The sequence below is a fragment of the Gorilla gorilla genome, chromosome 8 (assembly GCF_029281585.2).
Source record: "Gorilla gorilla gorilla isolate KB3781 chromosome 8, NHGRI_mGorGor1-v2.1_pri, whole genome shotgun sequence".
NCBI lineage: Eukaryota > Metazoa > Chordata > Mammalia > Primates > Hominidae > Gorilla > Gorilla gorilla.
The window spans coordinates 67,758,917-67,771,968 of record NC_073232.2 but is presented as its reverse complement, the minus strand read 5'-3'; the positions used below and the strand labels follow the sequence as shown (position 1 = coordinate 67,771,968).

Below are 13,052 nucleotides of genomic sequence, written 5' to 3'. Positions count from 1 at the left end.
CCACAAGGTACTGTTGAAAGAATAGACAAATAGATCAATGGAACAGAATACAGTATCCATATAAATATATCCACACAAATGTAGTCAACTGATCTTTAGTAAAGAAGCAAAGAAAATTCAGTGAAGAAAGAATATTCTTTTTCAAAAAATGATAATGAAACAGACCTTACACCTTTCACAAAAAAATAACTCAAAATGAATCACAGACCTAAATGTAAAACACAAAAACTCTCAGACTTCTAGAAGATAACTGTATTGGTGCCCAAGAGCTGCTATAACATGGTACCACAAACTGGGTGGCTTAAAAGAAGGAAAAACAAATCTGGAAATTAGAAGCCTTAAATCAAGGTGTCAGCAGGGCTGCACTCTATCTGAAGGCTCTAGGGGAGTATACTTCCTTGTCTCTTCCTGTCTTTTGGTGGTTGCCAGAAATCCTTGGACAGCACGATTCAACTGTCTCACACAATTTAAACCACAACAGTCTTCTCTCCAATCCCCCAAAAGTCATATCCTTACTGTATGCAAAATACATTCACCCCATTTCAACATCTCCAGGAGCCTTGACCCATTCCAGCATCAACTCTAAGTCAAAATTGCCTCTAAATATCAACTGTAATGTCCCAAATCTCATCTCCTAAATCATCTAAATCAAGTATGTGTGAGATCCTGGGTATGGTCCAGCCTGGGGCAAAGTTTCTCTCCTATGGAAACTGAAATCCACAAAACAAGTTATCTGCTTCCAAAATACAACAGGCATAGGACAGACAGTCACCTTCCAAAACGGAGAAACTGGAAGGAAAAAGTGGGTCACAGGTCTCAAACAAGTCCAAAACATGGCAGGGAAATTTTCATTCGGATTCCAGGGCCTGAGAGGGCTGTCTGGATCCATGAGTCACACAGGTAATCTTTTCAGTGAATGGTTGTTCAGCCACACCCTTGGTCCTGTTTCGGGAGTATGTTTCCTGGATTGGCTGAGAACTTTCAAACCCATCAAGTGCTGGTTCCTTTGCTTAACAATTCCTTCCTCAAGTTATCTCTTTCCTTTTGCATTTCACTATAAGCAGCAAGGAGAAACCATGGCCCCATCTTTCACGGTTTACTTAGAAATCTCCTCAGCTCACTGCCTACAAGTTCTGCTTTCCACCCACAGGTAAAACACAGTTCACCCAAATTTCTGCCACTCTGTAATAAGGATCACTTTTCCTCCAGTGTCTGATAATATATTCACCACTTCCTTTCTAAGGCCTCACAAGAAGCACCTTTAAAGTTCACATTTCTAGTAACATTCTGCTCATGACAACATATGTATTCTCTAAGATGCAAAGAATCTATGATAGATGCTTTTTCTAAAATTCCCCTCTCTACTGAGCCTTCACCAGAATCACCTTTAATATCTGTATTTCTACCAATAGTCTTTTCAAAGCAGTCTAGGCTTTTTATGCTATGCACCTAAAAATTATTCCAGTCTATACACAATTCCAAAGCCACTTACATGTTTTTTAGGTAGTTATTCCAACAGAAAAAGATTTCCTGGTATCAAAATATGTATTCATTTCCTATGGCTGCCATAACAAAGTGCCACAAATTGGATGGCTTAAAAACACAGAAATGTATTCTCTCACAGTTCTGGGGGCAGAAGTCTGAGGGTGGCAGCAAGGCCATGCCCTCTCTTAGGCCCCAGGGAAGGATGTTTAATTGTCTCTTCCTAACTTTTGGTGGTTTCAGTAATCCTTGATGTTCCCTGGTTACAGACATCCCACTCCAATTTCAGCCTCTGCTGTTACATGAATTTCTCCCTCTGTGTCCAAATTTCCCTTGTTTTACAGGGACACCAGTCATTGCATTAGGACCTCAGCTTAACTTGTTTAACATCTGCAAAGATCCTCTTTCTAAGTAAGGTTGGACTCACAGGTATCTGGGGTTAGGACTTCAAAATATTCTCTTGGGGTATAAAATTCAACCACACAACAATAATAAAAGAGAAAATCTACGTGACCTTGGTTTTGGCAATGAGATTTTAAATACAACACCAAAAGGATAATCCAGGAAACAAAGTTGATAAGCTGGACTTTATTAAAATTAAAAACTTCTTTTCTGCAAAATACACTGTTAAGAGACTACAAAGACAAGCTACAGACCAGGAGAAAATGTTTGAGAAAGCACATATCTGACAGAAAATTTCTAATAAAAAATAAACAAAGAACTCTTAAAGCTCAACAATGAGAAAACAAACAACCTCATTTAAAAATTGGCAAAATAGGCATGCCACTGCAGATTCCGTGAAACAGGAGAAAAACTGTGAGCTCCCAAAGTGTAAGAGGGAGAAAACCGACCTCCAAACACACATCCCTGCTGGGAATCTGAAAATCCAGATCACAGGAGAAGAATTTAACCTTACCTAGAGATGGAAGGGATTTAGAGAGTCACGCAAAATATGAAAGTAGAAGTAGCAGCAGGAAGTGCCTTGTATGCACTCCCAGTCTCTAGCTCGAGCACAGGGACGCCATCCCTGACTATATCTCACTGGGGCCCTTGTGGAAGACAACCAGCAGAACTGTGGAAGTGTTGTGGGGTGAAGAAAGCTCCCAGATGAAATTGGTAGTGGTTTCGACTGGGCACACATTTTCTGGAGTGGAGTCTGAGGAAGGAGCAGGAGCTGCTGCAGATACAAGCACGTACAGGAGTACAAGAACTGCCACCAACAGAGCAGGGGCAAGGTCTGGGCGGGGCATTGCAGGATATATGGGCTTGCCAACTGCATGGGAGATGAGTCAGGCCTCTTGCTACTGGCTATCCCTGACTTCCCTGGCAAACTATATAATACAGTAGAGGCGGCCAAGATCCCCTATGGAACATAACCCCATTGGCCGGAGAACCAACCCCCAGCCCCCACAGTGGCCTCAGCAAGCCCCGCCCAAGGAGCTTGCCTAACCCTGCTGCCTAACCAGACCTGCCTAACCCTGCTGCCACCTGATGGCATTTCCCTACCTGCCCTGGTAGCCTAACACAAAACATGGAAACTCTGGGGAGCTTTATCCCCTGAACCCTGCCCCCAGCACCCTCTGCTCTGGAGGGTTGTCTTTAATTGTCTATGGAGCATATATATATACTCTTTCCCTATGGTATATAAGCCCTGAGTCTGGGGAGTAATGGTGTGAACATCTACCTGTCTTACACGAACACATTTCTGCCCAAGAACACATTTCTGTCCATAAGTTTCCCCTAAAAAATCACCCTCTGCCAATAAACTAGATATGCCTGCCTCATTCTTTGATTTCTTGGCTCCTTCTGTATTTGGAGGTTATTTTGCATATATGGCCCTTTCAAGGAATATCTATCTATATAAAGATAAAACAATAAGCTATCAAGCTATAATAAGATATGGAGAAAGCTTAAATCAATGTTTCTAAAGAAAAGAAGCCAATTTGAAAGGCTGCATAGTATATAATTCCAACTATATGACACTGTAGGAAAAGCAAAACTTTTGAGACAGCAAAAAGATCAGTGGTTAGCAGGGGTTCAGGGGTTGAGCTAGAATAATGAACAGATGAAGCACAGAAGACTTTTAGGGCAATGAAACTATTTTGTATGATACTATAATTGTGGATACATGACATTATACATTTGTCAAAACCCATAGAAATGTACAATATAACTAGTGAACCTTAATGTAAGCTACAGACTTCAGTTAATACTAATCTATAGATATTGGCTTATTAACTATAACAAATGTACCAAACAAACACAACATATTAATAACAGGGAAAACCGTGGGGCTGAGGGGGTATAGGGTAACTTTCTGTACTATCTACTCAATTTTTTAATAAATCTAAAACTGTTCTAAAAGTAGTCTATAAAATAAGATTTTTAAGAGCAAACAGAACAAGAATTTTAAAAGATAATTGTCTAAAGCACAAATAATGACAATTATATGGTGCAGTTTATAAGATATGTAGAAGTAAAATGTATGGCAATCATAACACAAAGTATGGGTGGGAAATAATGGAAGCACACTGTTGTAAGGTATATATATTATACTATATGTGAAATGATATATTATTTGAAGGTAGACTGTGACAAACTTATACAGCCTAGAGTAACCACTAAGAAAAGAATAAAAAGAAGGAGAAGAAGCATGGAGGAGAAAAAGCAGAAGCAACATAAGGGCAGAGTGGAGATAAAATGGAGTAAAAAATTGAGTAATTAAAGAGAGCCTCATTTAAGCCAAAAGGGTATGGGAAAAGAAGGGACTAGATTAAAGAACAGGTAAGGCAAGTGCAAACCTGGCAAGATGATAGATTAAGATCTAATCATATCAATAATTATATTAAATGTAAATGGTCTGGCCATCCAAATTAAAAGTCAGGGATTGTCTGACTGGATTAAAAAAGTGAGATCCAATTATATACTGTCTACAAGAAACCCACCGTACATATAAAGACATTGATAAACTAAAAAAATGGAAAAAAGATAACCCATGTAAACACTAATCAAAAGAAGGTAGAATGGCCATATTAACATCGACAACATAGACTTTAAAAAATGATAAACATTTCCAGAAATGAAAAGGGGCATTACATAATACATAGGAATTCTAAATGTGTGTGTATCCAACAACATAGCTTCCAAAGTGATAAAATGAAAACTGAAATGAAAAAAACAGAAAAATCTACAACAATGTTGGAGACAAGTAGGCAGATAATAAGGACACAGAAAACCTGAACAACACTATGAAGCAATTTGGCCTAACTTTTATAGGGCATCCCAGCCAACAACAAAATAAGTATTAAAGTGGACACGGAACATTCACAAGGATAGTCCATATTCTGGGCCTAAAAACAAACCATAAAACATTAAACTAAAATACAAAATATGTTTTTAAAAATAGAATTAAAATAGAAATCAACAGAAATAAATCTTTAAAATTCTCAAATATTTGGAAATTAAACAATATATTTCTAAATAACTCCCAATTCAAAGAAGTGACAAAGGAAATTATACAATATTCTGAATTGAATGAAGGTAAAAATACAACATCAAAATTAGTGGATGCAGCTAAAACAGTGCTGATAGAGAAATTTATAGCATTAAATATTTATATTGGGAAATAATAAAGGCCTCAAATGAGTAATTTAAGTTCTTACCTTAAGAAATTAAAAAAGAAATTAAATCCAAGGCAAGCAAAAAGAGGGAAATAATAAAGAGGAAAAAAAATCAATGAAATGGAAAATAAAAAAGTAACAGAGAAAAATCAATGAAACCCAAAACAGGTCCGTGAAAAGATTTTTAAAAAAATTGCTAACCTCTAGACCCTCAATGTCCACTAGAACTTTGTATAATGATGAAAACATTCTATATAGCAGCACCCTCCAATGTGGAAGCCACTTGTGACTACTGATCACTTAAAATGTGGCCAGTGTGACTGAGGAACTCAATTTTTAATGTAATTTTATTGAAATTAATTTACATTTAAATAGACACATGTGACTAGGGATAACTATTGAACAGTGCAGCTCTAGAATTGACTACTGAAAGAAAGGAAGGGGTGGGAAGGAAAGAGGAAGAGGAAGAGATAAAGGAGGGAGAGAAGGAGGGAGGCAGAGAAGATGAGATACACAAATAACCAAAATCGGAAATGAAATGAAAAAGAGGACTTCACTACAGATCCTAATGTTAGTGCCATTAAAAGGATAATAAGAAAGTATTACAAACAACTGTATGCCAAAGTTGATAACATAGATGAAAAGAACTAATTCCTTGAAAGACACAAAGTACTAAAGTTCACTCAAAAAGAACTGAGTAGCATATAAAATCTGAATAGCCATATATAGTTTTAAAAACTTGAGTCCATGGTATAAAACTAACAGAAGGAAACTCTAGGCCCAGATACCTCCCTGTTGAACTCTACCAAACCTTTAAGGAAGAATAACAATCCTATACAAAATGTTCCAGAAAACAGAGAAGAGAACACTCCAAACTAATTTATGAGACCACCATTAACCTTGAGGCCAAAATCAAGAATATTACAGACCAATATCTTTATACACCAATATCCCTCATGAATATATATGCAAAAAAACCCTTAACAAAATATTATCAAGTAGAATAGATTTATTTCTCCATTTATTTGGTTTTCTCTCTTCAATGTTTTATAGATTTTAGTATTCAAATATTACAGAACATCCTTAGATTTATCCGTTTTTCATGTTTTTGATACCACCGTAAACTGTATTTCTAAGTTTTAATTTCCAATTGTTCATTGCCAGTGCTAAATACAATTGATTTTTGTATATTGGCCTCACATCCTGTGTCTTTGCCAAAGTCATGTTATTTCTAGTTGCTTTTTTGTAGATTCCTCGGGCTCCTACATAAACAATCATGTTGTCTGCAAATAAAGACAATTTTATTTCTTCCTTTTTTATCTGTGTACATTTATATCTTTTCCTTCCTTTATTTCACGGACTAGGACCTCCCTATAACGAACAGAGATTGTGAATGGAACATCCAGTGTGGTGCTGGTATAAGAATAGACATATACCTCAGCAGGAAAGAACAGAGAGATTAGAAATAATTCACACATAGCAACAATTGATTTAGGAGGGGAAAGGTGCCAAGATAATATAATAGGGATAGGATAGTGCTTTCAACAAGTGTGTTGGGAAAATGAGACATCCACATACAGAATTATGAACTTCACCCCATACTCATATTATGTACAAAAATCCACTCAAAATAGATGACAGACCTAAATGCAAACTCTAAACCTATAAAACTTCTAGATTAAAGCTTAGGTGAAAGCTTTTGTGACACTGGATTACACAAAGATTTCTTAAGACACTAAGCACAAACCACAAAAGAAATAATTGATAACTTGACTTTGAAAAAATCAAAAGCTTCTGCTCTTCAGAAAACAGCATTAAGAAAATGCAAAGTCAAGTCCCAGTCTGGGAGAAGATATTTGCAAAACACACATCTGAGGAAGGACTTATATCCTAAATATATAGACCCTTATAACTCAAAAAGAGGACGACCCAATTTTAAATAGTCAAAAGATGTGAACAGATACTTCACCAAAGAAGAAACATAGATGGCAAATAAATATATGAAAACATGATTAAGACAACTGGTCAACATAAAAAAGCAAAGGAAAACCATAATGAAATACTGCTACATACCTACTAGAAATGCTAAAATCAAGCACACACACACAATCCAATACAAAGTGATTCTGGTGAGGATGTGGAGCAAATGGAATCTCATGCATTGCTGCTGGGATCTCTACTCATCATCTTGCTTTATTTTTCCCAAAAGCACTTTTTATTACCTTAAAGTTTGCTTACCCATGTAAGTCCATATGTATCTTCTCACATGTTTATTGTCTATCTTCCCCAATATAAGTACTATGAGGCTGGCAACTTGGTCTGTCCTGTCATCACTGTGTCATTCTGGCACCAAGAACGGTGTCTGGTAATCTTTACATATTTATTAAAAGTGAGGAAGGGGTGGAAAGAAAAGGCACTAAGACATCTATAAGTGAATATATGAAGGCAAGGAACCCAGTCACAGCCATCTACAGAGGAGCGTTAAGAGAAAATTAATTTAGACCACCAGGAAGCTGCATGTTGTAATGCATGATTCCCAGTTTCAGCTGCACATTAGAATTAGCTGGAGAGCTTTGCAAAATCCCAATTCCAGGACACACCAGACCAACAAAATCTGAATCTCTGAGAATGGAACACCAGCACTGGTCATTTTTTTTTTTTTTTTTTTTTTTTTTTTTTTTTAGACGGAGTCTTGCTCTGTTGCCACGCTGGAGTGCAGTGGCGCCATCTTGGCTCACTACAACCCCCACCTCCCAGATTCCAGTGATTCTCCTGCCTCAGCCTCCCAAGTAACTGGAACTACAGGTGCATGCCACCACGCCCAGCTAATTTTTGTATTTTTAGTAGAAATGGGGCTTCACCATGCTGGCCAGGATGGTCTTGATCTCTTGACCTCATGATCCGCCCGCCTCAGCCTCCCAAAGTGCTGGGATTACAGGCGTGAGCCACCACACCCAGCCAAGCACTGGTAATTTTAAAGTTCCCAGGTGATCCCAGTGTGCACTCGAAGTTGAGAATCACTGGAAAAAATGGAACCTAGACCTTGGAAATGTACACAACTGAGTGTGCAAGCTACTTAACCTCCCTTAGCCTCAAAATTCTCATCTACAACATGGGAAATATAGGTACCTCCCAGAGTTGCTGAAATATTGAGATTCTATATAAAGCTCTCAGGAAATATAAATTCTCGCCCCCAAGGGAAACTTGATCAAATCTTCATAGCTTAGGGTAAGAAATGCTAATTCTACCAGCAATTCACATTTTTCGTTGTTACCTGATTATTTTATTGAACATTTACATTGAGGAAATTCAGAAATGCTCATTTTTCCACTTTCCTGGTGGTAAGATGCTGCCTGAAGCTATGTTTAAATTTTCAAGAGTAAATAAACTATGGCGGGAAATCTAGCTGACTATGCCAGTGATTCTCAAACCTAGCTGCACATTAGAATCATCTCAGAAATTTTTTTAAAGAAACACATGTATGTCCAGAACTCACCAGGCCAAATTAAATCAGAATCCCTGGGGTGGCTCCAGAACATCAGTATTTTTTTAAAAAGCTGATAGAAAGGTAATTGTAAAACACAGTCAGGGCTTAAAAGCACTGATTTGTACTAACGATATGCCATGCTAACTGCACATCACAGTCACCTGGGGAGCTCTTAAAAAAGTTGATTGATTCCAGAACCCTACCGAGACTTACTGATTCAGAATCTGTGGAAGTGGAGCCTCTCATTGTGCAAATCTTCATAAAGATCCCCACTGGTGATTCTGATGCAACTCACTGAGAACCACTACTTTGTGTCATACATTTACTCTACCTGTTGTATATCAGCAAAGATCATTTAAAACTTTCAGCGGTCTCAAATGCCAAGCCTGCCAGTTACTTTTAATCAGTAACTGACACAACACATCACAGTAACTCCAATGACTACAGATCTTTTCAGAACACTTTTATGTCCAGCCCACTGACCCACATCACCTACCCTATGCTGTGCCAAATACTGGCTATGTAGTCCGCTGGTATTTCTAACCAAATTCCTCTAAATGGGCTGCTGATCTGGGAAAAACAACGTGGAATCACATTACTCCCCAAGCCTTATTCCCCTTTGCTAAGTGGTATGTAATGCCAGGATTAATGAAATGAACTCTATTGGTCAAATGAGTCTGAATGAAGTCTGAGTTGTTGTCTGCTCCTAGAAGCAAACTGTTATCTATTTGTTTCCCTCAGAGAGATAAACTCAGAGGAAACAGGAGTGATCCCTGAGGTGGGAATAATATAGTGGGCTGCAATTTTAAAACTCTGCTTAGACAATAACAGGACACTTGGAATCTTATTTTGATAGATCAAACCAATCAGTATATACAGCACCATGGTGGTACTACCAGGCAGGTGATAATAGTAGCATTTAAACAACCAGGCACTATATTAGGCATATTAAATATATTAACTCATGTGATTCTCAATTGCGATGATAATAGCCCTATCAGGCAGGTACTATTATTATTTCCATTTTGTCAAAAAAGAAACAAAGGCACACAGAAGTTAGATGATTTACCCAAAGTCCCATAGCTACTAAGTGGCAGTTTTCTGAAACCAGGCAATCTGGCTTTGGAGTCCAACATCTTAAGTGCTCCACTGCAATGCAGATGAGTGATGGCCAAGCAGTTTAAAAAAAAAAAAAGTTATTGTCTGCAGTAGAAACTGGAGGTCAGGGTATGGGTACCTTGGGCAAATTACTTAACCTCTTGGAGCCTATTTTTGCATCTGAAAAATCAGGATAATAATTGTACCTGCCTTGTAGAGCTGAGGTGACGATTAAACAAGATTAGGCATGTGATGTGCTTAGAAAAGTACTTGGCACTTTTAAGAGCTTTCTGTCAGCCATTATTATTATTTGTATTTTAAAACAGCTCAAGTGGTCAGGGAGAAATGAAAATCTATTAAACTGAAAATTTTCCGGCCAATCTTAGATTTGTAGATTCTGTAGATTACCAGTACATCAGATCCAATATGAAATGCAGTCATAAAAGATTTTCACAAAAACTTAAGGACTGTCACTGTGACAAACTCCAGCCCAACAGGACAATGGCTCTAAAAAGCAAACATCTTCAATTATCAAGCTGTGTACATGTAAACACAACAGGAACCAGACTTCTGAGTAGCTGCAAACTGCAGTTCTCTGTGATGGGAGAACATGCCCCAGAACAGCCTGTCGAGTGGTAATTGCCAGCCATCCTCAGTCACGTATGTATAAACAGAAAAGAAAAACAAAACGAGGGCTCACATAAAAAGCGTTAACATTCATTAAACGCCTGACACTCTATTAAATGTTTTTCATGCATTGCCTTCTTTAATCCTCACAACACCCTTCCAAAGTTGAACATGATACAACCACACTGGTTTATATCACTTTAAATGTAAGACTACACGTCTCAAATGGGCCCTGAGCACTGCCTGGGAATCCAACTCTATTTCTCTAGTACGCTCACTTTCACCCTCTCTAGGACTCTGTCACATATCTCTCCTCCAAGTTCCCACACCTTTCCTCTCCCCTGCTGCCCTCCCTCTAAGCTGATGGATGCCTATACCAATAGACTCTTTTCCCACCACCCACTGTATCTGCACCTGTTATCTCAGCTTCCCCTCTAGTTACAACAGAGTAAGTGTCCCTGCTCATTTCAAAACCAACTACTCACCTGCTTAGGGTCTCCTCCTTTCTCAGGTATTCAACAACTACCCTTTACAATGTTCCCCTCTTTCATCTGCAGCAGTTTTTCCTTTCTACGAGTTTAATCACATTGCCATATAAACATTCTGCTTTCTTCTATCTTGAAAAAAACTCTACCCAACCTTAAGGCCCCTCTTCTCCATTAAAGTTGTTCTTGTCAAAATGATTAAAATCCTCCTAATTACCAGTCATCTTATACAGTAACATTCAACATGGTTGACCACTACCTCCCTCCCTTTTTTGGCTTCGCCTCCTCTTCTTTGTGTACACTATTAAACTAGATGTCTTCACCAGTCCCATATATTTTAAATACTATGTACAGTATATGATGCCGATTCCAAAGGTTAACTCTAGCCCGACATCCTCAGAACTTCAGATTTAAATTTCTAAAAAGCACATTTGATATCTCAACCCAAATATCTACTAGATAATTTATGTGTGTATATTTCACCATACTAAAAAAAACTACCAGGTGACTGATAAATGGAGAGAAGGTGAATAGGTAATGTGAAAAATCAAATGTGCTAAATATTCACGGCACCTGTAGGTGGTAGGTGGTCAGAGTCCTCTGCAAAATTCTTCCCAGCTATGCTTATGTCTTCTAATTGGAAAAACCTACTAGGCATCTCAAACCTAACACATTCAAAACACAAGTACTGATTCCACAACTTCCAAAAATGAAACCTACCCCATCCTACAGTTTTCCTTGAGTCAAGGCTAGCATATGAGGGCCTTGGCATATGGGGGCCTTGCCTATCGCGTTCATAGATATTCTGAGCTTCTAGAACAGCATCTGGCACACAGGAGGCGTTCAAAATTGCTGCTGAATGGATTGATGAATTCATGTTCTTTCTTTCTAGGTCCCTCGACCTCCACCTGCCCTTGAGTCATTGGGAAGTTCTGGGCTGTCTCAGCGCCTGATGACGGCTTCTTACCAATCATACCACACGGCTGCTCCTCAGGGAGTTGGTGGCATTCCCCTACCACATAGCCACAGGGCTCCTGTCCCGGTCCCGTCTCTCATAGGCGCCCCAACACGCGTCACAGTGCAGCTGGCATCACACGGCCAGAATCAGGTCCTGCCCTCGGGCTGCAGCGACACTACTTCACAGCTCAGGCCCACCCAGGCAGTCTCCCGGGCCAGGGCCACAACCCACGCCTTGTGACCCCTGCACGTCAACGGCATCTTCCTTCTTCACGCCCGCCCTCCCACAGCCCGGCGCAGCGGCCTCTCGCACGCCCCCTGCCCACCTGGCCCCCAGCCACCTTTCCTCACCTGGGCCTGCGGGGCCGCCCCAACTGCCCCGCTGCAACCCCAGCAGCCTCGCCAGTTGGGTCCACGCCGAGCCTGCCGGCCTTCGTCGCTATCCAATCCCACCTGCGCCCGCGAGCCTGCGCACTGGAGCTTTGCCCTACGCCGCGGCACTCTGCCCTGCGCCGCGGCCCTCTGCCTGCCAGGCTGGGAGAAACAGAACCTGCCTCTACCGGTCTTCCAAGGCACTGAGAGCCCATCGCCGCGGACGCGGCTGTAAATTCCCTGCGGGCCCTGTGCACCACCCTGTGCGCGTCCCCCTCCCAGGCCAGGCTGATAATGCTAACAGCTCTCTGAGCTATGCTCATATCCTGAACCACTGAGGACTGTGTTCTCCAGGAATGCTCGCCTGACCCACACCTGCCCTCTAAGCCCCTAATGAGGCCCCAGAGGGCTGGGTGGGGGGGGGTCTCTTTGTAGTATCAGAGCAGGGCAGATAGGCAAAAGGAGTGAGAGCCTGTGCCAGAATATGAGGTCAGTTGGCTGCTAGGTCAATTAAGACAACTTCAGCAAGGGTGGTCAATGTAGAGGGAATTCAATCGTTGGCATTGCCTGAAAACAGGAAGCCAGAATCTTTTTATCTTGACGAACAAACCTCTATTCATTGGTCCTGACCTGAACCACTTTGGTGAATCCAGATACCCTGAAGGTGTGACAAGACCTGCCTCACTTATCCCCCCGCCTTCAGTGCTGGTCCCACAGAGAGCCATATGCTTGAGCTGAACTGCAGTTAAGCAGTGACAGCTACCCTCTGTCCAGGCTCTGAGGCCAGCTTTCTGCTCCGTGAGTCACTGACAGTGAGTCTCTACAGAGACTTTTTCTTTCTGTAGCAGCCAAGGTACCCTGCAAGCAACCCACGCCATTGCCGTATGTCTTAGTTTGTTTGTGTTGCTATAAAGCAATACCTGA

General features: G+C 40.3%; 1 protein-coding gene across 29 annotated transcripts in view; it reads right to left on the bottom strand.

Moving 5' to 3' along the window:
- PTPN20 (protein tyrosine phosphatase non-receptor type 20) overlaps window positions 1-12,226 on the bottom strand; it is a 91,131-nt gene extending 78,905 nt beyond the window's left edge. For 7 of the 29 annotated variants that reach the window (XM_055353030.2, XM_055353029.2, XM_055353031.2 and 4 more), the window contains exon 1: window positions 12,108-12,203. Coding sequence is in view for 2 of the 29 variants with exons in the window: in XM_055353059.2 (XP_055209034.1) it covers window positions 11,767-11,773 (7 nt within the window). In the remaining 27 variants the exon portion in view is untranslated. The other 22 variants (XM_063710085.1, XM_063710089.1, XM_063710087.1 and 19 more) reach the window with 14 other exon arrangements.
- Between the last annotated feature and the right edge of the window lie 826 nt (window positions 12,227-13,052).